The 27,965-nt window shown below is 40.4% G+C and overlaps 2 protein-coding genes across 11 annotated transcripts in view; one reads left to right on the forward strand and one right to left on the reverse strand.

The window, feature by feature from the left end:
• GEMIN5 (gem nuclear organelle associated protein 5) overlaps positions 1-20,303 on the forward strand; it is a 39,797-nt gene extending 19,494 nt beyond the window's left edge. For 2 of the 4 annotated variants that reach the window (XM_015248450.3, XM_015248451.3), the window contains exons 14-28: positions 218-357; positions 1,369-1,540; positions 3,605-3,832; positions 5,236-5,349; positions 5,732-5,854; positions 6,923-7,021; positions 7,424-7,561; positions 8,561-8,708; positions 10,296-10,415; positions 10,951-11,161; positions 12,653-12,904; positions 15,092-15,254; positions 15,849-16,353; positions 17,660-17,756; positions 18,333-20,303. In XM_015248450.3, the coding sequence (XP_015103936.1) occupies positions 218-357; positions 1,369-1,540; positions 3,605-3,832; positions 5,236-5,349; positions 5,732-5,854; positions 6,923-7,021; positions 7,424-7,561; positions 8,561-8,708; positions 10,296-10,415; positions 10,951-11,161; positions 12,653-12,904; positions 15,092-15,254; positions 15,849-16,353; positions 17,660-17,756; positions 18,333-18,500 (2,678 nt within the window). In that variant the 3' untranslated portion in view covers positions 18,501-20,303. The remainder of the gene's footprint in view (positions 1-217; positions 358-1,368; positions 1,541-3,604; positions 3,833-5,235; positions 5,350-5,731; positions 5,855-6,922; positions 7,022-7,423; positions 7,562-8,560; positions 8,709-10,295; positions 10,416-10,950; positions 11,162-12,652; positions 12,905-15,091; positions 15,255-15,848; positions 16,354-17,659; positions 17,757-18,332) is intronic. The other 2 variants (XM_006214979.4, XM_015248452.3) reach the window with 1 other exon arrangement.
• Positions 1-27,965, reverse strand: part of CNOT8 (CCR4-NOT transcription complex subunit 8) — a 41,843-nt gene that overhangs the window by 5,371 nt on the left and 8,507 nt on the right. For 5 of the 7 annotated variants that reach the window (XM_072954125.1, XM_031672936.2, XM_072954123.1 and 2 more), the window contains exons 4-7: positions 27,129-27,290; positions 26,388-26,532; positions 25,593-25,703; positions 23,457-23,957 (exon numbers count right to left, since the gene is read on the reverse strand). In XM_072954125.1, coding sequence (XP_072810226.1) covers positions 23,808-23,957; positions 25,593-25,703; positions 26,388-26,532; positions 27,129-27,290 — 568 coding nt within the window. In that variant the 3' untranslated portion in view covers positions 23,457-23,807. Of the gene's footprint in view, positions 1-23,456; positions 23,958-25,592; positions 25,704-26,387; positions 26,533-27,009; positions 27,106-27,128; positions 27,291-27,965 lie in introns of those variants that run through there. The other 2 variants (XM_072954131.1, XM_072954118.1) reach the window with 2 other exon arrangements.

Here is a 27,965-nt window from a genome sequence, read left to right on the forward strand (position 1 = left end):
TCACATACAAAGGTACCATTCTCATTTTGACGGCTTTTAGAAAGAGAGCATGATGGGCACTATGAATGTGCCCACACTCTCAACAGTATTGCCCACTGAAAGTTATATAGAAAAGCACACAGCAAAATCTTCATTCCTGCCATGTTCCTTCATACCCTCCTTTATGTCTTTCTGCTGTTGTTATTGGTAGAAATGACATCGTTCTCTTGTCTTTTAGAGAGCAATTCTGAATCTCCAGTGACCATTACAGAGCCCTACCGGACCCTCTCAGGGCACACAGCCAAGATTACCAGTCTGGCATGGAGCCCACATCATGATGGAAGGCTGGTATCTGCTTCCTATGATGGTACAGCTCAGGTACTGTTGCATCCTTGATTCTGTGGGTTCTTCACTATGTACTTTAACTTAAACTGGTTCCTCTTTTCCCCTAGTTTTGTGTGTACTCCTTCCCTCACCATTATCTTGAATGGAAGGAGATTTTCTGAGCTCTAAAGGGCATTTGAGTTTATTCCACCTATGTGGGCCCTTGGCGGGCTAAGATTGTTTTTTGGTTTTTTTATTGTTTTACTTAGATGAAAGGATAAGTATTGATAGGAACTAGCTAAATTCTAATACTTTTAAAGATTTCATTCTGACTTACTGTCATTATGATGGACTAAAGTTGATGTGAAAAGTCCCCCCCCATTCCAATACAGAATGGTAACAATAAATTATGAAAACAATTTCTAATAATAAATTGTTAAGTCCGAAATCTCCAAATTCTAAAAAATAAAGATGAGATGCCAAGCCAGAGATATAAGGTGAGTTTCGGATATCAGAACCAGAATAGACTTTAGGAGCTGGGGATCTAATTATCTGTGATGGATGTCTGTTTCAGTGTTCAGTGATAATTAACTTTGTGCACAGAGCTAAGAGCCATGAAGGGCTGCCTTTTGTGAAATGGAGACTGGAGTAATTCAGGAAACTGATCATTTGCCCAGGGACATGGGGACAAAAGAATCAACTGTAAGAAGTTAGAATCCTAAGAATGCATCACATATGTAGGAGTAGGCTCTGAATTAGAATTCTCTTCACAGTATCAGAATCCCCAGCCCAAAAATTAATGTATAATATTGGTTCAGGACAGTGAAATCCATAGGGTACCACTGAAGCTCACTGAAAGTCATCCCCATGGGAATGCTTCTACATCCCAGAGCACATAAGCCTCCAACAGGAAAAGCATTCTTGAAACTGAACTCCTAAGAGAAAATTACAAATCACAAGAGGAAATAAGAGTACAATAGATTTCTCAAAGTTTTTTCCAAAAGCTTGCCCTACCCAAAAAAAAAAAATAGACCATTTATTCTCCTGTGTGACTTTTGGTTTTAGGTGTGGGATACTCTCCAGGAAGAGCCTCTATGCAATTTCCGAGGACATCGAGGTCGACTGTTTTGTGTGGTGTGGTCCCCACTGGATCCAGACTGCATCTACTCAGGGGCAGATGACTTCTGTGTGTACAAATGGCTCACTTCCATGCAAGAACATTCCCGGCCTCCTCAAGGTCAGTTAGAAGGTGGAGCCCATAAAGGCTTGCCTAATTCCTTTTCTCTCTCCTTCAGTAACTGAGTTGATCAGGGAGTCAAGCGAGGAAGACACTCATGCTGGGCAGCAGAAGAGTATGGTAAGGGTTGGGAGCCTAAGCACGGATAGCAGCCATGAGGGGCCTGAGGACAACACCCAGAGTAACAAGTATCCCTAGCGCCCACATCGTGCATTCTAAATGCCATTCCCCCTTAAAAGGGACCGGCCAGGGCTCCTCGGAGAAATGGCTGGTTCCAGATTAGCTTAGGAAAAACACAAGATAAGCCTGCAGCGTCATCTTACGCCACAAAGAAGAAGGCACTCAAAGAACTAAGCTACCTCAAAATGACAAGTCAGCCTGAAGGGACTGGCTTCCCAAATGTGGGACAGTTTGAACTTGAAAACAGTTAACAGGAGAATTCCATTTCTGGCTACGAAAGATTAACTGGTAGCAGATTTGCCCACCAACCACAAATAGCTAGAAAACTAGACAGTGTATAAACACCAGAAATGTTCCCAAAGAAATGAAATGATGTATCCACAGAAAGACTTGTAAAACCTTTATCTGTAATTGCCACAAACTGGAAACAAGCTAAGTATATATTAGCTGGTAAGTAAACGGTGGTATATCCATATGGTAGAACTCTACTCAGCAATAATATAGAGTATGAAATACAAATCATGTGAAATTCTTAAGTAGGCAAAACAAAGTAATTGCCTAGGGCTTGGGGACAGGGTTTGTCGTACTACAAAAAGGCATGAGGGAACATTCTGAAGTAATAAAAACATTTTATTTTATTTATGGTCGAGGGTTACCTGACCACACCTTTGTCTAAACTCATAAAAGTGTTAAAAAATGAGTATATTTTCTTGTATTAAATTATACCTCAATATAGATGACTTTAAAAAAACAAAGGATAAATAACTTGTAAAACAAAAAATAAGTAACAGTGATATATTAAGGATCTTGTGGTGGCTCACAGTGAAAGAGAATGTGACAATGAATGTATGTATGTTCATGTGTAACTGAAAAATTGTGCTTTACACTGGAATTTGACACAATATTGTAAAATGACTATAACTTAATTTTTAAAATGTTTAAAAAAAACAGTAATACATTAAAACATAAAATAGGAATCAATGAGTCCATACTGATAAAAATAAATGGATGTCTAAATAGATGCAGAGAAGCAAAAGCTCTTTACAGTAGAATGCCAACTAATGTAGAATGAATGATGAAAGAGAAGACTGCCATTTGGCAGTCACCAGAGTTACAATTTTTCGTCATGAAACCTCAATGGATAGTAAAATTAGTGAATGCAAATACTTAGTAATTACAAAAGGGAAACAGTTTTTTAAGGGAGAAACCCTCCCAAGCCCCATAATCAAAGTACATAACCAAATAATGAGACAAATGGAAATTATGTGCTACTTCATAGGTTGCACTGAGGTGAGAAGAGAGCCTCACTTCTGTGTATTGCAGCTGAAAATGCGTAACAAAAATCTAATCACAAAAAGCATAATGCAGTCCCAAATCGAGGGAAATTTGACAAAACAACTATCCTGTAATCTTCCAGAGTTTCTAGTCCTGCAAGTCAAAGGAAACTGAGCCTGTTTCAGGCTAAAGGAAACTAGAGAAACACACCAAGCCAGTGCAATGTGTAATCTTGGATTGATTCCTTTTGCTATAAAAGACATTCTTGGTACAACTGGCAGAACTTGAATGACATGTGAATTAGGTAGTAGTCATGTGTCATGGTTAATTTCCTGATTTTAATGGCAATGCTATGGTGATGTAGGATTCCTGTTTGTAGGATACACACTGAAATATTCAGGGGTAATTGGGCATCGTGTTTATAGTTGATGAAATATCAAAAGGTTTTGGTTTGGTTAATATTTTGATAATATAAGAATTCATTGGGAGGGAAGGGATAGGGTAAAAATGTTACCAAAAAGAGTACAAAGCTTTTGGAGATTATCCCCTAATCTTTTAACCAAGAATACATATTTTAATATATCCTTTTCTTAACTGCAATTCCTATAGGCAAGAAAAGTATTGAATTAGAGAAAAAAAGGCTCTCTCAGCCTAAGCCAAAACCAAAAAAGAAGAAAAAGCCCACCTCGAGAGTGCCTATAAAGCAGGAATTGTGTGACCAGAATGAAGACGAGGGCATGAAAGAGAGCTCGGGCCCTGTTGAGAACGGCGTGTCGGACCAGGAGACCGAGGAGGAAGCCCGGGAGCCAGAGCTACCCTGTGCTGTCACCTCAGCCGGTATGTGGCCAGATCCCATGTTTCACTCACTCCCTAGGACTTAACAGTCACGGCCAGGAAACTAGGCCAGGTCCTTGCTCAGTGTGTAACTTCTCTACCTCTGACCTCGTTTTCCCAGCTCCTTAACTTAGGTGGTGTCCTTTGTGCCCTCAGAAGCTGCATTAGTTTTTTTAAAAGATTTATTTAAGCCTCAAAATAATACCTTTGAAATATTAAGGGGCCTCTAATGGATGACTGGGATAGAAATAGTGAAGTTCGATAAAGAAAACTTCTCATCAACGTGGGCAGGGTAAGACCGTGGGACAAAGTGAAGCTAAGGCAGTGTGTACATAGAAACTTCCATGGGGAAAACTTAACAATGTGACCATATCCGCCATGTTTATTGAAAGAAACCACTGCCCCTTACAAATGTCTGACCTGGAAGCTACTACCACCACTTTGGGAACTTGGAAGTTCTCATTCCTCCTACTTGGATTTGTACCTGTTTTTTTTTTTCCTGGAAAATAACTATGAAATGTGATTAGGTTCTTCCAGTCTGTTAAGCTATAGTGTTAGTTCTCAGATTTCTCACAAAACAGTTTTTTAGGGTCCCATCACTAATTTCTAATAATGAGATTTGAAAAGAAAAAACTGTAACTGGATAAAGTTTTATTAGTCTTTTATATATTTGCCTTAAAGCTCTGGTGCATAGTAAACAATATAAATGGAATGACTCATGTTTAATTCCAAAACAACATTTTGATGTGACAATTTAAAATGGCCAAAATAAATGGTACAGAGGCATCCCTGACCGTCTCCATCCCAAGAGATAGCCATTGGGACCCATGGTTTGGGTAAATAAAGATCTGAAAGCTTAATGGATTTATTTTTTAGACTCATCAGAATACATCTTTATCACAGAATGGCTGCATAAAATGTCCTTTACCCCTATAAGTCAGCAACTTGGTTTTTTGTTTTTTAAGTTTATGGTTGTGTACAACTCAGGATTGTGACTCCATATCCCATACACTTAATATTGGTAAAGTTGTTACTTACTTGTGTAATTAAATATGCAGTTAGTACTCTGTCATCACCTAACTATGTAAGAAGTCCTTTGCCACTGGAGCCAAGTGTGGAAACTCTTGGGCCCATGGTATAAAGCTGTGGAGGCTAGAAGCTTATAACTTTTCCTTAGGTCAATTAGTGAGAGTTCTAAGTAATAAACTTAGATCCCCCAGAACACAGTTTGTGAGGTGGGGAAAGGGAGGCTACCTGGGCCTCCTTCCTAAAGTGTTGTATCTCATTTTGGGGGTAACAGATTAAAAATCATATCTTCAAGCCTGGTATAGCTCTTAATTTTTAAAAAGAACTAGATTCTACATTGTTCTCATCCAAACTTTTTTTTCTTTTTCCCCATGATGTAGTTTCTAAAGAACCAATTAGCTGCACTCCAGTTTCTGTAGGTTTTGAAAAGTCAAAAGTCACCATTAATAACAAAGTCACTTTACTGAAAAAGGAGCTACCTAAAGAGAAGTCAGGTTGGTATCTAATAATTAAAATATTTTGTTAAACCATCCTCACATATTACATGCAAAGGAAAACTCAGGAATGTATGGCTTTTGTTTTTGTTTCAGTTTTTAAATATTTTTAAGTGTTTTGGCTATGTTTACATTTGGGGTCTATTTTTAGTACTTGAGGAACTGTCATTTTGCAGTTGATGTTGCTTGTTCACAGGGACATGTTTGTGTGTATTGTGAACATTACACACACCTAATTTAATTTGAAAGCTTCTTTATAAGAGTGGGAACTTTCTCTGCCTAGCAGTATCCCTCCAGTGGGTTACATTTACACAGTGGGCATTCAGTTTTGTGTTTCCGATCAAGTCCTTTTCAGACAGTCGGTACCCTTACTGTATTTCAGAAGCCTTAATGAAGAAGCGAAAAGCTCGTTCCATCCTTCCACTGAGTACGAGCCTGGACCACAGATCCAAAGAGGAGATTCATCAGGACTGTTTGGTGTTAGCCACTGCAAAACACTCCAAAGGTACAAAAAATACACTTTCTTGGCCCATCCATAGTCTTCTAGGAATTGGCACATAAGAGGTGCCAACAGAATGAATAAATAAATAAATAATTTTTTAAAAAACAGGTGCCAACAAATGTCCAAAATTGTTTTCTGTATTTCTGCATTCTTTCCCAAACATCATTGCCCTGCATCCTGCTGCCAGCCTTCCCATCCTGACCCACTGCCAGCACTCCCCAAGCCTGTGCGGTATAATGCTCTGCTTTTCTGTTAAAAATCGAGTTGTTACCAGCCATTTGTAGGCTGGGGTTGGTATGATGGCTTAAACATCTCTGCATAAATCAGTTCCATCAGCTATTTTTCTCCAGTAAGCAATATCTACATGGAGTAAAAAATTATTTGCTTATTAGAAACATATCCGTAATATGGCAGTTCCTTTAAAAATTTTTGATGGGAGTTTTTGGTTTTAATTTTTCAAAGGCCTCCTCTAATGCATGTTGTTTTGATATCTGAACAACTTTATGTGTTGAAAAGGGATCTACATGGTAAAATGAAATTCAAACAGTATAAAAAGAAAGCAGATTTCCCTTCCACCCCTGACCCTACTCTTCCATTTTTTCCCTGAAGCCACTCTACTATCAGATTACTCAGGTGACTTTTTCAAAAAAAAAAAAAAAATGAATAATGAATCCCTTTGTGGTAGATTCTGGTTTATACAGGACATTTCTTATTAGTTTTTTTGGTTTGTTTTTTTACTGCACTTAAATACACTAGGGTTGTTTTCTCTTTTTTCACTTAAATACACTGAATTTGGGGTTGGCTTTTTTACATTTCTCTTTCTTCCCCACATTTTTTTTTTTTTTTTTTTGAGCAAACTGCAAACTGAGCTGTCTCACTGGATTTTGCCCAAGCTGAGCCTAACAAGGGTTTTCATATTCGGCAGGGGTCTCTGTTACGGTTGAACAAGGGCGCAAGATGCTTTTTCTCAGCGTCTGAAACGGGAATTCTAGGTGTACATTTGGAAGTAACTAGACAGAAAACAGTTACCTATGAAATCACTTCATCTGAATTTTTGTCTTTTTGAATTAGCAGAGCCAAATGAGGATGTGTCTGCTGACCTTGAGGAAAGATTTCACCTGGGGCTATTCACAGACAGGGCTACCCTGTACAGAATGATTGAAGTTGAAGGTGAGGCAAGTCAGTCAACACAGTGCTGTCTTCCTTAACACTCTGTACCTGCCTCTTTTGTGGCTGCCGTCCTGTGGCTGGTAACTGTCAGTTTTACGTGTCAGCTACTAGGTTTGGGGCTCCCCTATTTGCAAATTCACACCCTACCTCCCATCGTCACAGGACCGTAAACATGCAGCGTTCACTCTGAGTGAGTGACAGTGCACGTGAAAGTGAGTGGGTGGACAAGTGACTGAGTGGGCTGCACGCCTCATTATGAACACTCTGGGAAGTGAGTCACCCATCAGCCAGAGACTGCACATTCTAGGGGTTTGTTCCTCACTTCCGTCCTGCCTTTTTCTTAAGTCAGTGCAGGTAGACATTTCTGAAACATCTTACAGATGTTATTTCTCCTCCAAACAGGAAAAGGGCACTTGGAAAATGGCCACCCTGAGTTATTTCACCAGCTCATGCTTTGGAAAGGAGATCTAAAAGGTGTTCTCCGGACTGCAGCAGAGAGAGGAGAGCTGACAGACAATCTCGTGGCTATGGCACCAGTGGGTATGTTCTTTTCAACAAAAACTCTATCATTTCTAGGATATGCTGACTAAAGATAAATGTCATCCTGAAGGCCAGTTTGGCCATGTCTAATAATTAAAATGTACATCCCTTTGACTCAGCAGTGCTAATGTAGGAATTTTACTGTACCCACTCATGCAATATGACAAAAAACACAGACTGTCACTGCAGCGACATCTATTAATACAAAAGGTCACAAGAGCCTCCATGTCCATCAGCAAGAGACTGGTTAAATCCTGTATATCTGTACAGTAGAAGCTACTACAGAGAGCCCAAAATGAGGCAGCTGTGTACACTCTGATGTAGCACAGAGCTCCAAAAGACAGTAAGTGAAAAGAATCAACGTGTAGAAGTACAACAGAATATTTATACATGTATGGTTATATATTCATAGACTATCGCTAAAAGTTTCAAAAGAAACTGGTAATAATGGTTGTCTCCAGGGAAAGGAATTTGGATAAGTTTGAGTGGGAGGGTACCAGGATAATAAGGAAATTTTTATGCCATACTCAGTTTTTTATCTTTTTATTCAAATATGCTAGGAGACAGAGAGATGGAAGTACACAGGTTATGAGTGTACTTGAGATTCACTAACTGAATACACCTTTGTAACGAGCACCCACAGCGAGAAACATAGCATTACCGTCACCCTAGACGCTTCTCTCATGCTCCCTTTCAGTCAGTCTGCACATACTCCAACAACAGTAACCACTATCCTGACTTCCACACTCTTGTACTTTTGAAATCTGTACTGTTTTTTATGTATTACATAATCAAGAAACAATTTATATTTCATAACAGGCATGGGGAGAGGTAGGTGAAACAGATGACCTGTAGTGGCTGTTGAATTAGTGTCTAAATGTTCTGCTTAATGCAATGACTGAAAATAAGGCATTTTCAACCCAAATTTTTTTTAACCTGCTTCTTATTTAACCACATTTTTGTTTCTTCCCTTCTTTCTATTTTTTTTTCTCTTTTAAGCTGGTTACCATGTGTGGGTATGGGCTGTGGAGGCTTTTGCCAAACAGCTGTGTTTCCAGGACCAGTATGTCAAGGCTGCCTCTCACTTGCTTTCTATCCACAAAGTGTACGAAGCTGTGGAGCTGCTCAAGTCAAACCATTTCTACAGGTCTGTATGGCCCAACAGTTGAACCACTAGTTGGATATAATGTGAAATTAAGCTGCCTAACAACTCCATTTCAAAAGCCAGCATAAAACCTTTACTGTAATTAAACTTCTCAAATGTACGGAAATATATGTACCATCTCTGGCTGGTCAAAGCTCAGATGTCTCCCAGCCCTGAGTGAGCTCTGGGAATTATTCGGCTTCAGTTCTCTGACTGTCCTTTGTCCAGCTGTAAAGGCTTTCCTGCATGTGGGTGGCTTTTGATTAGCCAGACTCAGCAGGACCCCTAAGCACTGCCATAGAGCTCTCTCTCTCTGGACAGCTCCTTCCCTCCTGTCCTGCCCTGCAAATCCCAATCTGCTGAGGCTCTGCTGGGGTTCCCCCCTAGAAAAATGGCTTTAGGCAGAAAGCCAGGGCCATGTATGGGCTCACATCCTTTGCTTCCTTCTCTCTGGGATGACAGTCCTATGCTGCCTCATGTCCAATATCTGAAAACAGTTGTTTCATAACTATTTTGTCCAGTGTTTTAATTTTATGACAGGAGGCTAGGTCTGGTCCTAGTTATTACTCCATTATGGCTGGAAGTGGAGGTCTCAGAATACGTACTACTTAAATATCACTGTCTCAATCACCTTAGTCTAAAACATTTTTATTCCAGCTCCAACTTTATGTTGACTGCAACCAAGAAGTTGTATGTCATTTGGAAAATGGTAGTTCACTTAGTTATATAGGTCCTCCTCCAGATGTTAACATGTATCATTATAAAGTATCCAAAAAAAATCACATTCCTTACTTCATCAGAAAAGACTTAAACTTCTGGGAAGCTGTCAGACTCACAGCTAAAATTCTAATTTTCACTCAAAAGCTCCAATTTTTATCATTGGCAGCAGTACTGTTAGTTGTTTTCTGTGAAATGACAGGCTTACTTTTGTTCACTTTTGAAAAAACATCTGCTAGATACTCAACGCTGACTAACTGTCATTTGTTACTAGTCATTCTTTTAAGAAGTAGTAAGATTCCATCTAAAAAAAGCAGCTGGTTCAGCTTGCAGTTCATTTGTACAAGATTTTCCCTACGACAACCGTCGTACTTCGGAATGCTGCAAAAAACACAGAATATTCTTCCCATTTTGCACACAGAGTAGTAACAAGCCATTGTAGGATTTAGTGAAATTTATCATTTTTCCTGCTTTATCAAAAGCATTTACTTTTTTTTTTAACTACAAGGGCCACTACCTTGATTCTTGCTCAGATGCCAGCAGTTTACCCAGCAGTGCTTTTGCACAATCAGTACAAATGTCAACACAGTAAGAAAAGGCATGTAACCTCTTGACATTATTATAAAAATAGTTTTGACCCCCTGAAAGGGCCCTGAGGACTCCTGGGAATCCACAGACCACAGTTTAAGAACTGCTGACCTAGGTTAAGAATTGAGCACAGTACATGGTTTTAACTTGCCATGTAATGTGGAAATCTTTTTTTTATGGAAGTTGGAACAGGACAGACCACACAAAAGGGATGATTTATCCTATCCTGCAGCCTCTTACAGAGGAGCCTTTTCAAATTAGCTAATGACCTATTTTTGCCTCTAGGGAGGCTATTGCAGTTGCCAAGGCCCGGCTGCGCCCAGAGGACCCGATCCTGAAAGACCTGTACCTCAGCTGGGGGGCCGTCCTAGAAAAAGATGGCCATTATGCTTTAGCAGCCAAGTGGTAAGTCTGAGAGAAACAGGAGCCACACCCAAGCATAGAAGAGCTTCTGCCAGGAAAAGCAGAGCAAGAACTGAAAGTATTAAGTTTAGAGGTGGAGGTAAAGTGACCAGCAAATTAAAAACCATATGTGTATTAAACCCAACTTCATAAGACTCATCAGGATCTACCCAGTTGGTATTTATCTAAACCACCATAACTATGTAAGAAATCCTAGTTAGCAGACTCAAAAATTACACCTTTCTCTGGGGAGGTCTTATATTATTAAATATGGAAAACAGGAGGGAATGACTCCTCCACTTGGGTTCATCTCAGCAACTGTTGCAGTTCCTTTATTTCCTTAACCTGTATGATGCTATCTGTCATTCTCTGTGCTGCACTGGCCTCAGCCTGCACAGGGACAGCTAGAGGCAATGATATACCCGGGACCAAAGGAAGACACGCAAGACGAAGTGGACAGAAAGAAACAATTCGACCCTCTGGGCAGCAGGAGTAGGAGATCTGCTTATGACACTCTGAGTTTTCTTTTGTATTTTAGCTATTTAGGGGCCACTTCAGCTTATGATGCAGCCAAAGTTTTGTCAAAAAAGGGGGACGCGACATCACTTAGAACTGCTGCAGAGCTGGCTTCAATCGTAGGAGAGAATGAGTTGTCTGCTTCCCTGGCTCTCAGATGTGCCCAAGAGCTGCTTCTGGCCAGGAACTGGGTGGGAGCCCAGGAAGCCCTGCAGCTTCACGAAAGTCTAAAGGTCAGTCTGTTACTGCCTTTTCCTGCTTTTAAGAGGGAAGAGCCCCTGATCCTTTTCTGAGTTAAATTCCAAGTGAGTTACCCGGTTTCACAAGCTGTACCAATTTGGCTGGTATCCTGAGAAGTGTCCATCAAGCCCTGGCCGTACCATGGCTCGTCAGTTGCCGTGGTCAGAGTAATTGGTAATATGATCATTGACAGTAACTCCCACTGTTCAGCAGTTGAATGGACTAGTCCACTCAGCCCCTGGGCTGGCCCCTGGTGTGTCTTCCCTGATGTCATCAGCACATCAGTGAAGAGAGAGAGGGTCTGCTCTGAAGACAGAGGGATTAGCTCTAACAGAAATCAGGGTGCTCTGCCTCAAGCAGCCCTCTTCAGCTATAAGCCATAACAAATCTGGAGTGAAATCAAAACATTTGTTAAATATTTTGTTCACATCTGGTTAAAAATGAGTAACTTAACCATTGTCTTTTTTGACACATCAAAATAGAGATTATTTTAAAAGCTTCAGCACTCTCACCTAATTTCTAAAACATGCGTACATTGAGTCCATTTTAGAGAACTCTGCTTGCCAGATGCTTTGTAAACTTTTTCAGTTCCACTTTGCCTAGTAGAGTAACTGGGGCTAAAGGCAGTTCTAGCTGAACAGTCAAAGCCCAGGAAAAATGTTAAGTAGATTTCTGGGAACTGCAAAATAAAAATGGAGGTGAAAGATAGTGTCACTTGGTAATTATTTATAAAATGACCAAATCTAGAGAAATCTTAACTTATCCACAACAACAAAAAAGTTTCCAGAATGGTTATTTAGCACTTCTAACTTTATGTTAAATATTGTTCTGATAAGGGCTATTTTGGCTATATGAAACAGAGACCTTCCCAAGTTTAACTGAGAAAATATTGTAGGGTACACAAGGAATCTCATGGCAACTGAAAATCCAGCAAAAATAAAGATTTTTCTAGGCCTTTCCTCTGTGCTTCTGTTCTCTTCCAGCTGATTCCCTCTGCCAAACCTGCTTGGACATGGCCCCTAACCATTGCCCCAGCTCTCAGATCTCCACGGCTTTCCTGCCCTGGGACCTTCTGCCAATTACGCTTTAGCTTCTTTATTCCCTAATCTGCGGCTTGAGCAGGAGGAAAGAACTGGATGAGTCCAGCCTATCTTTTCTCAAACTGGGCTATACAAGTCTTAGGTGGCTGGCCTGTGTGTGGCTAAATTTCAGTGAGTAGGGCTGTAGTTGGGATTCCCTGGTATAAACATGGTTGCCTGCGCTCCAAGGGCTGTGGGTAGGAATCCCCTAAGTGGTACCTGGAACACTGGTCTATTAGTTCACTTCTTTTCCCCTCACACAAGACTCAACACTGGGCAGCAGTCCACTGAGGGGGTTCAGTTGCTGCAAATGCAAAGGGGGAGGAAGTGAGAGACTAGAGAAAGTTCTAGATAATTAAGCACTTCCCTGTGTAACAGTTCCTCTCCTTTGTTGTTGGGTTCCAGGGTCAGAGACTGGTGTTTTGCCTTCTTGAGCTACTGTCCAAGCACCTGGAGGAAAAGCAGCTTTTGGAGGTCAAAAGTTCCTCTTCTTACAATGCTTGGACCGCAGGCGGCGAAGGGCCCTTTGTGGAGAGAGTGACTGCGGTGTGGAAGAGAGCCTTCAGCCTCGACTCCCCAGAGCAGTATCAGGCAGCATTTCGGCAACTGCAGAGTGTCAAGTACCCTTCTGCTACAAGTAACACTCCCTCCAAACAGGTGCTCTCTCCGTGGGAGCTTCTGATATTAATCACTCAGTACTAAGACTTCTTTAATCCATGTCTAGTATAACACAGAAACCAGTAGAATGCCAGTCTGCATTTCAGAAAAGACTAAGGCAGGCCAAGGAAACCTAGAAAGATCCCTTCAGACCAAGTAGAGCCCTTTAGCTTTGAAGTAGTCTTAGATCAGTATTCGCTTTTAAAAAAAAAAATAAGTCTAAAAATAAAGAAAAGCACAGAGACTAATAAAAAGTACCCATCAATTAGAATTAACACCTGTTCACATTCTGTCATCGTTGCTTCATGGAGAATTTTGGTTTTGTTTCGTATATTCTTTTGTTTTTGGTAAAAGAAATACAATCAAGTTGAAGTTCCTCATGTTCCCTTCCTCATTCCCATTCCCCTTCCCTAGCTCACCAAAGGCCACAAGTCAGACCACGTGTGCTATTTTGTGGCTTGATTATTTCAGTGACCTTGTTTGTCAGATCTATCCACATTGATACAAAGAGAACAAGCTGATTCATACAGCCACCACACACATCCTATGAATACTTTTATCTATTTTTTCTTTTGAAAATGAGGGAACATTGTATTTTTGAGAAATGAGATGTCCTCAAATGGTATCGCACTTTGGAAAATAGTTTGTCAGTTCCTTATAGTTAAACATACATAAGCACGATGACCCAGCAATCCCACTGCCAAGTTTTTCACTAAAAGAAGTGAAATCAAATGGCCACAACTTATACACAGGTGTTCATAGCAGCTTAGTTAAGAGCCAAAAAGTAGAAACAACCCAAATGTCCATCAGTTGGTGAAGGGATATACAAACTGTGGTGTAAAAGTAACAAATTACTAGTGTAAAAATACTATCAGAGAATCTTGAAAGCATTATGGCAATTCAAAGAATGAAGACACAAAAGACTACATACTCTACTGTTCCGTTCATATGAATTCTAGAAAAGACAAAATTATTACTGGCAAAAACTAGATCAGTGGTTGCCAGGGGACAGGGAGAGGGGAGCTGACTGCAAAGGGGGACACAGGAGTATTTTACAATGAAAATGTTCTATGTCTTGATTTTGGCGGCAGTTACACCGTGTGCGTGTGTGTGTGTGTTTATCAAAATTAATCAAACTACACACTTAAAATCGATAAATTTTCTTAATTACACTCTAGTTTTTTTTAATTAGAGCTTTTGGTTCCAGAAACTCACTTTTTTTTTTAATTAAATGCAAATATCAAGGCATTTTCTTAACATGAGCAGGCTTTAACACCAGACAGTGCATGTTGCAATGCAACTACATATGAAAGTTTCAGATGGGGAAGCAAAAATGGGTGAGGGAGGTGGAGGGCCTTTCTTAAATGTAGACTGTATTTCTTCCCACATGTAGTTAATAGGACCAATTTTTTTAATTACATTTTTTATTGAGTTATAGTCATTTTACAATGTTGTGTCAAATTCCAGTGTAGAGCACAGTTTTTCAGTTATGCATGAACATACATATATTCACGGTCACATTTTTTTTCACTGTGAGCTACCACAGGATCTTGTATATATTTCTCTGTGCTGTACAGTATAATCTTGTTTATCTATTCTGCATATGCCTATCAGCATCTACAAATTTTGACTCCCAGTCTGTCCCTTCCCACCCCCACCCCCTTGGCAACCACAAGTTTGTATTCTATGTCAATGAGTCTGTTTCTGTTTTGTATTTATGTTCCTTCTTTTTTTTTAGATTCCACATATGAGCAATCTCATATGGTATTTTTCTTTCTCTTTCTGGCTTACTTCACTTAGAATGACATTCTCCAGGAACATCCATGTTGCTGCAAATGGCGTTGTGTTGTTTTTTATGGCTGAGTAGTATTCCAGTGTATAAATATACCACATCTTCTTTATCCAGTCATCCGTTGATGGACATTTAGGCTGTTTCCATGGCTACTGCAAATAGCGCTATGAACACTGGGGTGCAGGTGTCTTTTTCAAGTAGGGTTCCTTCCATACAGATATATGCCCAGGAGCGGGATTCCTGGGTCATATGGTAAGTCTATTCCTAGTCTTTTGAGGAATCTCCATACTGTTTTCCACTGTGGCTGCACCAAACAGGAACATTTCTGGTATCATCCAGTGCTTGCTATGACAGGGTGTTTGACTGAGATCTGACTCTCTAACTCCTCCCTCCAGCTCCTGCTTCACCTTTGCCATGACCTGACCCTGGCAGTGCTGAGCCAGCAGGTGGCCTCCTGGGACACAGCTGTGGAAGGACTGCTTCGGGCTGTAATGCGGAGCTACGACTCAGGAAACTTCACCATCATGCAGGAAGTGCACTCAGCCTTTCTTCCTGAGGGTAAGTGACCCCCCACTTATGCAGGGGCCCACTCACTAATGGATGCTATAACCACAGCCCAGTGGTGTGTCACCAGGAGTACATAGGTTATTGAAAGACAGAGACAGTCACTTAGTAGAAAGTTTGAATTGTCTTATCCAGGTTCCTAAGAGGTAGCCCAAAAGACCAAGCTGTTTTCCTTTACCTGGTCCTACCTCCCTTACTGTCTGCTACGTACTTTCCTACACAGAGCTAGAGAGAGACAGAGAAATATCAGTGTGTTCACAAGTTAGTAAGAATGGAGAAGACACTTCTTGTTACAGAACTAAATCATTGTGTTTTTTCAGAGACACGGTGGGATCTTACCCCCAGAGCCTTCAGTAGGACAGATGGAATACTTTTTCTGTCATTCTTGAAGTGGTCTAGCAATGAGGACATCATCCTGGGCTAGGAAGTGTTTAGCTCTGCTTGGCTTTTGATGGGAGGCATGTAGTCCCGTGGATCACATGGGGGATCTGATCTGCCTCTTGGGTGACAGGAAACAACATGGGGGCAGGAAGCCAGATTTCTGGCAGATAGAGAAATGCACAACCCTAAATCCTGTTCTTCTCCTAGGCTGTGACCACCTTAGAGACAAACTGGGTGACCATCAGTTCCCCACCACACCAGCTTTCAAAAGTTTGGAGGCTTTTTTTATTTACGGACGTCTGTATGAATTCTGGTGGTCTCTCTCTGGGCCTTACCCTGAATCCAGCATCTGGGTAAGGGCTGCTCACAGAAGGACGACTTCTGCTGAGCAAAGCCAGCAGTTGGACAATGTCAGCCCTGAAGAAACTGAGCCCAAAGCTTCTCAGCCAGAGCCAAGCAGGCCTCCAGAACTAGACATGAGACTCACAGAAGAAGGTGAGCAAATACTGAGCGCTTGTAAGGAGCTCTTTTCAGAAGAGCACGCCAGTCTCCAAAATTCACAGAGAACTGTTGCTGAAGTTCAAGAAACCCTGGCAGACATGATCCGCCAACACCAGAAGAGACAACTCTGCAAACCCACGGCAGACGGTCCTGCTAAGAATGAACCTGAACAGGAAGCAGAACAGTCCCTCTCTGGTTCTCAGCACCAGTGGTGAGTACTAGTTCACTACCAGGTGGCGCCAAAAATACCCTGCTGGATTCTCACCTAGTGCTTGACGAGACTCATCTGGTCACTTGGAAGCACCACAATGTAGTCATTAAAGCACAGGCTGTGGAGTCAGGTGTGGGGTTCTAATCTGATCCTGCTCAGTGACCTAACAAAGAGTCTTAGTGTCTCTGAGCCTTAGTTCCCTTGTCCATAAATGGGAGTACAAACTCCAACCTTGCTTGAGAATTAAACAAAATCACAAATATTGTTAATAACAGTAGTACAATAAACCCTACCTTTGTCCAGTAAGCGTAGATTTCCCAAAAAATCAATCATGTAAAAAATGGGAGTTGCATTATCACATCATTAATGACAACCATTGTTTTTCAATTGTTCGGTAGTATACCAAAAAATACACAGAAGAGTAGTGTACAGAACTACACGCTGAACTGAGAAAATCCCAAATGACCAGACTGCTGTATGTAGCATCTTAATCACTTCTGTTGAAATCAGGGGCCAGGTGGATGGCAGCAGCCAATCACCAATCATTGTACAGCCCATCTGCATTACCACAGGGCACTTTTCTGTAGGCATCTGCAGTGCTAAGCAAATACTGCTTGGTTATTCCAAGTGCCTTTTACCTTGATTATATCCCCCCAGCACAGGGCCTAAAACATAGTAACCAGTACAGTCAATAAACGTATGGCTGTTATTGCTAACTTTAAAACATTAAGAAGCTTTGAAATCCCTACTTTTTTTTTGCTCTAAAAATACTCCCATTGACATCTTAAGTCAGAGTTTTGAGTTACTTTTCTAGTAAGCTCCCACACTCTAGGCAGCCTTAGGTTTGCTTTTAATAACAGGAAAAGCACTAAAAAGTTATCTAACCCAGCAGCTCTTAACCTTTGGATCAGAGGAAGCCCTTTGAAAAGCTTGACACTCTTTCCAGAAAAATGTGCATCCATGCATCCCATGGGTAGGAACTCCAGCTCTGTCTTACCATTCCCCAGAGAAATCCAGGCCCTCTGCACTTGGCTGCAGGTTGAATCCCCTACAGGTTCTTAATTTTCATTGGAGCTATATGTCTAAGAAGTGGGGATTTGGAAAATGGTGAGGAATGATACTGCATTTTGAAAACTTTATACCACATCACATTAAATTCCCTTCTCTTGGCCTTTGTATTCAAAGATGAGATAAAGACCCAGGTGACAGAGTAATTTTGTTTATAGGATAATATAATTTTGTTTATATAGATAATATGTGGGGCAAGACATATGATTTGTACTTTTTTTTTTATTATCATTACTAGTAAAGAAGAAAAAAGTGAGCCAGTTTCTTTGCCTGAATTAACCAAAAGGCTTACAGAAGCGAATGAGAGAATAGCTAAGTTTCCTGAGAGTATTAAGGTAAGATTTATATAGCCGATCATTTGGTAAAACATTACTTTCTGTAATATCACTTGACTACACCAGATTCTTTAGAGGTCATCTACTTCTCTGTTAAGTTTCTAAAATCTCTGCATATTTGTATATGCTTAAAAAATTCAGGATCCTTTGGTTAACTAAAATGTTTTATAAGAGTAGAATTACTGACAACACAGCAAATTTCTAACCTCAGTCTTCAGAAAAATCTAACAAATTTTGTAGCTGGAAGTAAAATAAAATTACAGTTGCTACCACGTATTTGATCGCTTACAGATGGATAAGTGTATCTGGATGTGGCTTGGCCCTTAAGTAGTAAGGGAAGCATCATGTTTTGAATTAATTTGACTAGGGCTCTGGAAAAAGACTGGATCTTTTGAGAGGGACACCCCAGTTTTGAGTATCATCTCTCCTTTGAGTAAAGAAGAGCCTGCGGAGAGGAATGGCTCAGCCATGCCTGAGAAGTGTTAGTACATGAGGCTGAGTCGCTGCAGCCTTCTGTGCAGGTGATTGTGGCTCTTTTGCAAATGCTTCCTTGTTCATCCCCGTGTCATCTTTCAGACCTGGCCCTTCCCAGATGTGCTGGAGTGCTGCCTCATCCTGCTTCACATCAAGTCTCAACATCCTGGCTGTGTGACGCACGAAATGCAGCAACAGGCTCAAGAGCTCCTTCAGAAATACAGCAACACTAAAGTTTACAAAAGACACTGCCAGACCTTCTGCACATGAACTTTCAAGGACCTTTAAGAAACTGTGCCAAATTCAAAATACCCAACACCTTTCACCTCTGCAGTTATACCTCGCCAGACATTCACTTTGATCCAGAGATGTTTCTGCAGTGATCCAAAAAATACAAATGAGGGTCAAGTTTGAATCTACTCTACGCTTAGGCACAGTGGAATCTGCCTTTGGACTCAACTGTGGTTTCCAGGGAGGAAAGATGATGAAAAGCCAGCAGTAGTTATTCAGAACTAACACCTGCAGAGTGATTGTTGGTCATCTCTAAAGCCTTATGCAGGTTTCACCCAAAGAGGAGAAACTTTTTAAATCACCCAAAGTGTCATATTCTTCAACACAGGCTACCTTTATAAATGCTTCACCTGATCATAAATACGTCAGTCTTGTTTGAGATATAATTGCTGCATTTTATGACTATTGGTATCATTTTCTTCCCTGTTTTTGTTAACCTGGGTTCTCCCCTTCTGCTCTTCCAGACTGAAGTTTGAATGTGAAATAGGCCTTACCCATCATGTTGACTCTTTACCCTGTCTGAACTTTAGGTCAAAAGTTTGGTTTTAGTGTTTCTGGATAGCTTATTTGAACAAATCACTTACTAAAGCTTTAGAAGAACAAATAACTCAAATGTGTCTTATCCCTTTGGTTTTGTAAGAAATGACTGATGGTGATCAAAATAGCTCGGGAAGAAATTACCTTTTCAGTGGTTCTTTAATCTTTTTTGGATCACAGGACCCTTTGCAAATTAAAGCCACAGATGATCTTTGAAGAAAAATGCATATTCCTCATCTTTCATATGTAACTTTGGGATCACTGGACTCCAACTTTGGCATAATGGAATCCTACATACTATTTAATGGTAAATCCTTTGGAGTTTTGTGGGGGGTTTGTTGTTGTTTTGTTGGGGTTTTGTTGTTGATTTTCCCCCCTTACTAATGAGCATTTTCTTGAGATCTCGTCTTCTCTTTGGTTATTTCCATAGTTGAACAGTGTCAGGAACAGATGTTTCCATTATATCCCAGTTGCTAGGATGTAAAAATCAGGCAGTCTGGGGTGAGGTTGGTAGGGAACACTCTTTCCCAATAATTGAACTATTTTGAGATTCATCATGAAGGCTTTCCTCCTCCAGTGCCATTTATTTTTCAATTATTTCCCAGAGTTGCGGGTGGTGAGGCCAGCAAGAATGAAATTTATTTAAAAGGAACTCTCTAGGAAGGAAAAAGTTTTAAGAGTCAGTTTTCAAAGATCTGACTCCCTGGGGTTTTGGTTTGGTTTGGTTTGGTTTTATTAGACCTAGCTTTAGGATTTTAACATGCTAAACCAAAAAAGGAACTATTGTAGGATTTAGATCCTCATAGTTATTTACAGTTAAGTAAACTTTAGTTAGAAGATGCATTGTTACTAGTGGCTGGAGAATCTACTTTGTTGCAAAGATATAAATAGACATGCTTAAGTGGAGAACTCAATACCAACCAGCTCTACAATCTTTGTTAAACAAATGCTTCACTTACAGAAATGAAAAAAATATTTATTCCCTTCCACTTGAGTAAAGAGCAGTATTATTAAACTGGAATTCTAAACTCCTTCATGATTTACCAAAACCATCCCCTGTGAGCACACTCCCCAATTACTGCTTTGGTAAGAACAAGAATTACAGACAACTAAGCAAGAAAACTACCCAAAGCAAAGATGACAAAAGTGACAAAACTCCATTTCTCTCAAACTCCTCTTTTCCAATACTAGATACTGTACTGTTTGTATCAAGCTGTTCAAATCTGAATAAATGGTTTTCATTTCCTTCTCCCTAATCATTAGAACCATGAAGAGCCAAAGCACAGAGGAGATGACTGGAGCTTTCTGACTGGATAAGATATATCAATAAATGACTGAAGAATTAGTTTTGATACTTTACCCCATCCAAAGTAACTCTAGCTCTGATAGGTAACTGTATCTCTAATACAAACCACCATCCTACTGCCCAGATGACAGCACTAGCCTCCCACTCCCAGCATCTCCCTGAATCTGCTCTTTGTTACTAATTATCCATTCTTCATATACCAATGATTAGTCTAAATGACAAATCTCATCAGCTTCCCATTAGAAAACTTTCAGTAGTTTCCCACTGCTATTAGAAAGGAGACACTCTTGAACGTGGCTTATAAAAGCTGTGCCTGGTCCCAGTCCTTAACCTCTGGGCCTCCTGTCCAGACATCCCCATCCTTGATTCTAGATCCCAGCCACACTGGCCTCTGAGCTGCTGGAACCCACCAAGTTCTCTTGTCATCTCAGGGGTTTTGCCCGTTTTGTTCCTCTCCCTGGCCCACTTTGGTTCATCTATTAAATTTCAGATGAAACGTCCTTTCTCTAAGAAGACTGTCCTTGAACTTAAACCTCAAGGACATCAGCAACCTGTACTTTATAGTTCACAAATGGTATTTTTATAAATTACTCTTGGCAATACAGCTGTAGATTGTAAGCTCAAATGAGGGTAGAGATTATGTCTTCCATGTACTGTTTTATCCCTAGCACCTACTTACAGTGTCTAGTATCTAATAAGTGCATAATGGAAACTTACAGACTGAATAAATCAGGAAACTGAAAGAATGCTCATTAATAACTTGAACTTAGAGGACTCTAAACTGAGCTCATTCATACCGGTACTGGCTGACACCTAAGGCTTGAGGCTGGTCGTCAACCTTACTACATTAACAGAACAAAGGAATTCAAGAACACTTGGCAGTAAAATAGCTCCCCACCCAGCCACGATTTCGCTTTCCACAGTTTCAGTTACCCACAGTCAACAGCAGTCCAAAAATATTAACTGGAAAATTCCAGAAATAAACAATTTTTAAGTTTAAATCATGCCCACTCTGAGTAGCGTCTCACAGCCGTCCCACTCCGTCACTCTTGATGTGACTCATCCCTCTGTCCGGCATATCCACACTGTATGCTACCTGCCTGTTAGTATAGGAAAAAACAGTACCCATGTAGGGTTCAGTGCTACCAGTTTCCCCGCAGGTGAGGGAGGACTACTATGTACGTGGAGGAGCTGAATTACACCACAGTGAGCATTCTCTTGGTCATCCTTCAGCACCATTCCTTTCCGAAGATAACCACTTAGACAGCTCTATACACAATCGTATTTATACAAGGTGATGTTCTTTCCAGTTCTACTAGACTTGTGCCCCTTCTTTAGCACCACTTTAACAAGCTGTCTCTCAACTCTCCCAAGCAATGACCAGACCCCCACTTAACACTGAGTTCCTCAACCCTTCAAACTCAACATTTCTCCTGACATGTCAGTACGCCTGTTCTCAACTGTGGCAAAGATGAAATCCCTATTTTAATCCAAATTTGTTAGGACATCTGTGTCGGCCTCACAGTCACCAGCATGTCAAAGCTCCTTGGTTGAGAACCTATGACCTTTGCTGCTTTTACCATAAATCTTAACATGATAAATGTATCTCTTCCAAAATGTGAACATCTCAGTCAAATCCAAGATCTGCTCCTGCACCTGACTTCTTACAACCCCACCTTTGGGGGTCAATAGAAGGACTAGAAACGAAGTCCTGAACCAAGACTAGGATATCAGAAGTTCAACTTGTCTAAAAGTAGTCCACTAGTTAACAAGCCAATCAGCCATATATAAGGCAGTAGCACCAGGAAATAGAATTAAAACTGGTTTCCTAGTAATGCCAAATAATCAGCAGGGGGTGTAAGTGAAGAGACAATTCCATTTACACAGCTGCTCATTAAAAGCTTCCTACAAAATGAGACATCATGTATGCAAGCCAACTTGGAGAAAACAGAGGAAGAGTTTGGGAACAGACAAGATGCTTCTATGTCACTGACAGTGAACGACCATATTCTAGAGCCAGCAATTCAGAGCTTTGAAAGACCAAACCTTCATGCCAGTGGTTAAAAAGAAATCTTTATTTTACAAAATTAAAAACATAAATAATATTTACAAGCATCTTAAATACTAGCTTATAATACTTAACATTTTTTAATCATTTCAAATTGAGTTTTCCATAAGCTTTTAAAATGCAAGACTATTCACCCACTTCAGTGAGTTACCAGTTTTCATTTCCACTATTCCAACAGAGTTTTTGGTTTTTTGAAATTGTCTGTACTGTAGTCATTCAAAAATAATACAGTGTACTTTTTAAATGACTAGTTTAAAAAAAAAAAATCACAGTCCTGAGCTTCCTACCCCAGTTGTGGGATATTACTCCAAAAGAACTCTGTAAACCAAATTCCTTACTGCTCTGCTTACATGTAACCACTATAACTTTTTAGACTCACATTCCTGGTACTCACATTAATCCCTCTCCCTAACTTCTCTTCATTTTTCTGAAAAGGAAAAGCAGGGAAGACAGATAAGAGAGACAGGAGAATACAGATGACCATCTGAAATCACATTACTGAAAATATAACAGACTTATGATCCAAAAATCTGCCCCTACTTACTTCCTTCAGCATCAAATCCAAGATGTTTTACAAAATGAAAACTCAAAATGATTTCGAATGATGCACATGTGACAGCAAATCTCAGTGGCACAATGGAACACAGACTTAAAGACACTTACGTGACTAATTTAATACCCATTCTGGAGTTCCTCGTGAATAAAGGGTAGGCAGATTCAGTAGAATTTTGTTTTTAAGAAAAGTTTTCATTATCTGGTCTTCATATTTCAGCACTGAGTAATTCATTTCCACGTAACAGTACATAAAGAAAGACTAACAAGGAATGAGGAAAGCAAATGTCCTCAAGAAAGGTCAAAATAAAAAAAAACAAAAGGAAAAGACTCAACATCTATAATCCACTTCACAAGACCACCATTTTGTTCTACTTTCCCTCGAAGCCCTCAGCTCAGCTGAGAATCACTGCAAGATGTCTTCATCCTCAGAGGTTAGCAACAAATTTAAAAGAAAAAGAATGACAACAGGTAAGAGTTATATACATTTTACTAGTTTGTTTCTGACTTGTCCTGAATATTTAAAAAGGTGTCAAATGAGCCATGGATGCTGGTGGCAGGAGGCAACTGGAGAGGAGAGGCTTAGGGATGAGGAATAGGGAAGACGTGTTTACAAATTCAGAGCAAACTCCCTTCTTCTGGATCTAAAATAAAGGCATCTTTTGTCTTCAGTGAAACAAAAGTCTTTCTGTCAACGCAGATGGTAGGTACAGTTTGCTCAAAAGAAGCGTTTTCTCTTGGGAAGGAAGACAAGTGTACACAGACAGTCAGCACAGTGAGCACCACTCTGGGACCAGGCCTGCCCTGCAGAGCCTCGCCGCCATCACTGCTGCATGTTGTTGATGATCGCCAGGATGCTCATCTTTTCCTGGGCAGAGTCCACATCCTCATTCTGCTTCTGGGCCACTCCCGTGCCTAGGCCATAGAGCCGCCCACAGTATTTGGCATCATCAATACTGTCCTCAAAAAACAACTGCAGAAGAGGACAGAGAACCCCTGTGAGAACCATGCCAAGAGTCATGCCAAGGTGCAACACTACCACATCAGCACCTCCCAGCTCTCTTAAAGCCCTGAAAATCTAGCAACTAGAAACTAACTTCATAAAGAAAGGCTCCAAACCTTTCCTACATTCTTTTCATGTTTCTCTCTCTCTAGGATCCCCTCTCTGAACAGACTTCTACTGTCCATGAGTTTTTACTGCCAGAACTCTGTGCTGCTGCTGCTGCTTAGTACAACTGTCTCTACCTCCTCTCCTAACAGGCAATGCAGTGGCTAAGAGCTTGAGCTGACTCGTGTGATCTTAGGAAAGTCACCTCAACGCTTCTGAAGTCATGGTAAAACAGGATAAGGTAACAATAGTTTGTTCTAAGTGAGAAAGTGGACACTAAGCACTTACACAGCAAGGTGTCTCAACCTTCGGGGCACTATTGGGCAGGATTAACTCTTTGCTGGGGGGAGAGGGAGGTTGTCCAATGTGTGTGGTACTGTACGATGTTTAGCAGCTTCCCTGGCCAATAGCATACAACCCTACTCCCCCCAGGTTGGGACAGCCAAAAATGTCTCCAGACATCTTACCAAAGGTACCTGGGGGACAAAATTGGGAGCACGATGCTGCCAGCTTTGTTCTTCCTTTCCAAGACTGCTTTGGCCATTCAGGATCTTTTGTGGTTCCATACAAATTTTAGGATTGTTTGTTCTATTTCTGTGAAAAATGCCACTGGAATTTCGATAGGGATTGCAAAGAATCTGTAGACTGCTTTGGGTAGTATGGACATTTTAACAATATTAATTCTTCCAGTCCATGAGCCCAGAATATCTTTCCATTTATTTTTATCTTCTTCAATTTCTTTCATCAGTGTTTTATAGTATTCAGTTTACAGGTCTTTCACTTCCTTGGTAAAATTTATTCCTAGGTTATTTTATTCTTTTCGATGCAATTGCAAATGGAATTGTTTTCATAATTTCTGACAATTCACTATTAATGTATAGAAACAACAGATTTTTGTATACTAATTTTGTATCCTGCAATTTTACTGGATTCATTTATTAGTTCTAAAGGTTTTTTGGTGGCATCTTTAGGACTGTTTATATATAATACATAATCTGCAAATAGTGACAGTTTTCCTCCTTTCCAATTTGGATGCCTTGTATTTCTTTTTCTTGCCTAACTGCTCCAGCTAGGACTTCCAATATCACGCTGAATAAAAGTGGTGAGAGTGGGCATCCTTGTCTTGTTCCAGATCTTAGAGGAAAAACTTTTAGCTTTTCACCATTGAGTATGAGGATAGCTGTGGAACATTTGATCATTAACAGAACTTAGCATAAAATAAGTGGATGGTTTAACAAATGTGTTCATATTATAGAAATGAGAAGAAAAGCAAATAATTGCAAGGATTAGAGGTGTGAGGAACACTAAGTACACATCTAATCTTAAGCATGCTGAGTGGCCACCTTTTCAAAATGCTTCTGTGCCTCCCAAATCACATTTAACATATTGAACGTATGTATAACAAATAAACCAAAAGCAACTGCTTTCAAAGTGCTCATCAGCTGCCAGCAGAAACTATAAATATGCAATAAACTTCAGCCCTGAAAGCCTTGGCCTTACCTCTTTCATCCTGAAGAAGGCCATTCCTGTCAGCAGTGAGTCTGAGCCTGCCTGGTGCTGTCTTCCAATTCTCTGCAAATCCAACTGATCAGCAACTTCCTGAAGACCTCCCTGGAGATGCAAGGAAACAAATGTAATATTACAGACCCAACTCCTCCACGGGAGTCAATTCTGTCTATTCTTGAGTTTCCTTCCTTTGGTGATAGGGAAATAGGAACAGGCTATTTACTTAACAGGCCTTAACCCAGCGGTACCCCTTTTTAACCCTCCAAATGACACACTGTGTCATACTCCACTTTTCACTCCTTTCTTTTCTGCATCATTAATTTTGTCAGACCTCTGCCCCTGAAAGTCCTAACTTCTGTGAAACAAGGCTGAGGAAACAGTAAATGCCAATCCAATTCTAGCAGCAAACCTCTTGTGTCAACAATTAGGGTGGGGAGTTCTTAAACTGTATAGGGTGAAGAACCCTTCTGAGAGTCTGGCACACTGCAGACCCCATCCCTAACAACTTGTACACACACTTCATGTTGCCCACTGTTTCACTAGGTTCATGAGCCCTACATGAAGAATGCCTGCCTTACAGTAAGAGAAGCAGAGGGCTCCCTTCATGCCCAGGTTCAAGACAGTTACACACAAATCCCTGTGCTGATCAGCTCTATATGCACCCTGTCGAGCACAATGCTGGCACCCAGCAGACACTCAAGGGCACACGCTGAACAAACTGCAATAAGGCAAAATGACAAGTCTGCTTCTGTCACTGCTGTTACTAGTATTAAGAAAAATATTACGTACCTTAAGATTTTTGCAACTCTTCATCAGGTATTTCACATCATAAATGGATGGGAAGAAAAGGTTCAGAATATGAAAGAATTCATGTTCCTCTTCTGGCAAACGAGAATCCGTAAGTAACTTTACCATGTAGCCAAAGTCATAGCCACTACAAGGAGAGAACGAGGCAATGAGATGAAGGAGAAGCAGTGATCAAGCCCCAGTGTTCGACTGCTTTACTTCTCAGAGCTTATGATGCTACCTCGTGTCAGAACTTTCAGTTTTCCAAAGTAGTTTAACCTACTGTAATCTGAACTTTCCATTAAAAAACAACATAACAAATTCATATGGGAGATACATAAGAAAACCCAAGGGTTTGTAAATGTGCGTTTTATTCATCAATAATTCAAAAGTACTGCACAGTAAAAATAACATCTCCTGAGCAGAATATGGCTTTTGAGTACCAAAGAAAACCCAGGCAAGCCATTTAAAAGACAATCAAGTGCTTCCATCCCTCCGACCCTCCACCTTTCAACTTGACATATACCCACTGACAGCCACATGAAAGAGCCTAATACTGTGTGAAACAAACCACCATAAGCTCCAAAGTTATTTTTTGAAATATTGAAATGTGAGCAACAGTTACCATTTCATCATTATAGCTGATGTGAGCTACAAAAGAGAACCAAGAGGACTGCAAAAATACCATGAGAATTCAATTTCCTGCTCCCAAAGCAAGAGAGAGACACATTCTCTCAGACTGACCTGTGAAATGAAAGCCACTTGACGTTGTCACAGAGGACCACCCCTGATGTCATAAGGAGCTCTGCAAAGTGCAATGTGTCAATCCCTTCCTCTTCATGCTTCTGAAACTGCAGTCCTGAGTTAGCAAGGAGATCTATGGAATCCTGGGAGTACATGTCCTCTCTAAAAAGAAAGGTGTTCACTTAGTGGGTAAGGTCACAGAAGTAGTGGGCAACAATACTACCATAACTCATACATTACAGAACAAGTGTTCCTAAAATGCTTCCATAGTTTAAGAATAGATCAACTCATTGCTTCCAGTGTTCTAGCAAGCACATAAGGTAATCCAGTAAATTTTATGTTATGTGGTTTTTAACCACAATTTTTTTTTAAACTGCATCAAAATTTGTTCAAAATCATATAGGTTTCAGTTCCAATTACCCTTGATTAGCACCTACTCCATACCTTATATCTATTATGAAAGACAGTAATAACCCTGTCTTACAGATAAGGAAACTGAACTACAGAAGGTAAAATAACTGATCCAAATTCACCCCGCTAATAACTGTAATTCAACACTGATCTCCTAACTAGGGAATTGATTTCACTTTTTCATTCCAAACAGCCTTACTGAGATAGATAATCCACATACTAAACAATTCACTCATTCAAAGTATACAACTCAATAGTTTTTAGTATATTCACAGAGTTGTACAACCACCACCAATTAGAAACCATTTCACGACCTCAAAAAGAAACCCCATATCCATTAGGCTATCACTCCCCATTAACCCATAACCTCCCCACTGCCCTCTCTAGACAACCACTAATCTATTTTCTGTCTCTATACATTTGCCC

This window comes from Vicugna pacos, chromosome 3 (genome assembly GCF_048564905.1).
Source record: "Vicugna pacos chromosome 3, VicPac4, whole genome shotgun sequence".
NCBI classification, from domain to species: domain Eukaryota; kingdom Metazoa; phylum Chordata; class Mammalia; order Artiodactyla; family Camelidae; genus Vicugna; species Vicugna pacos.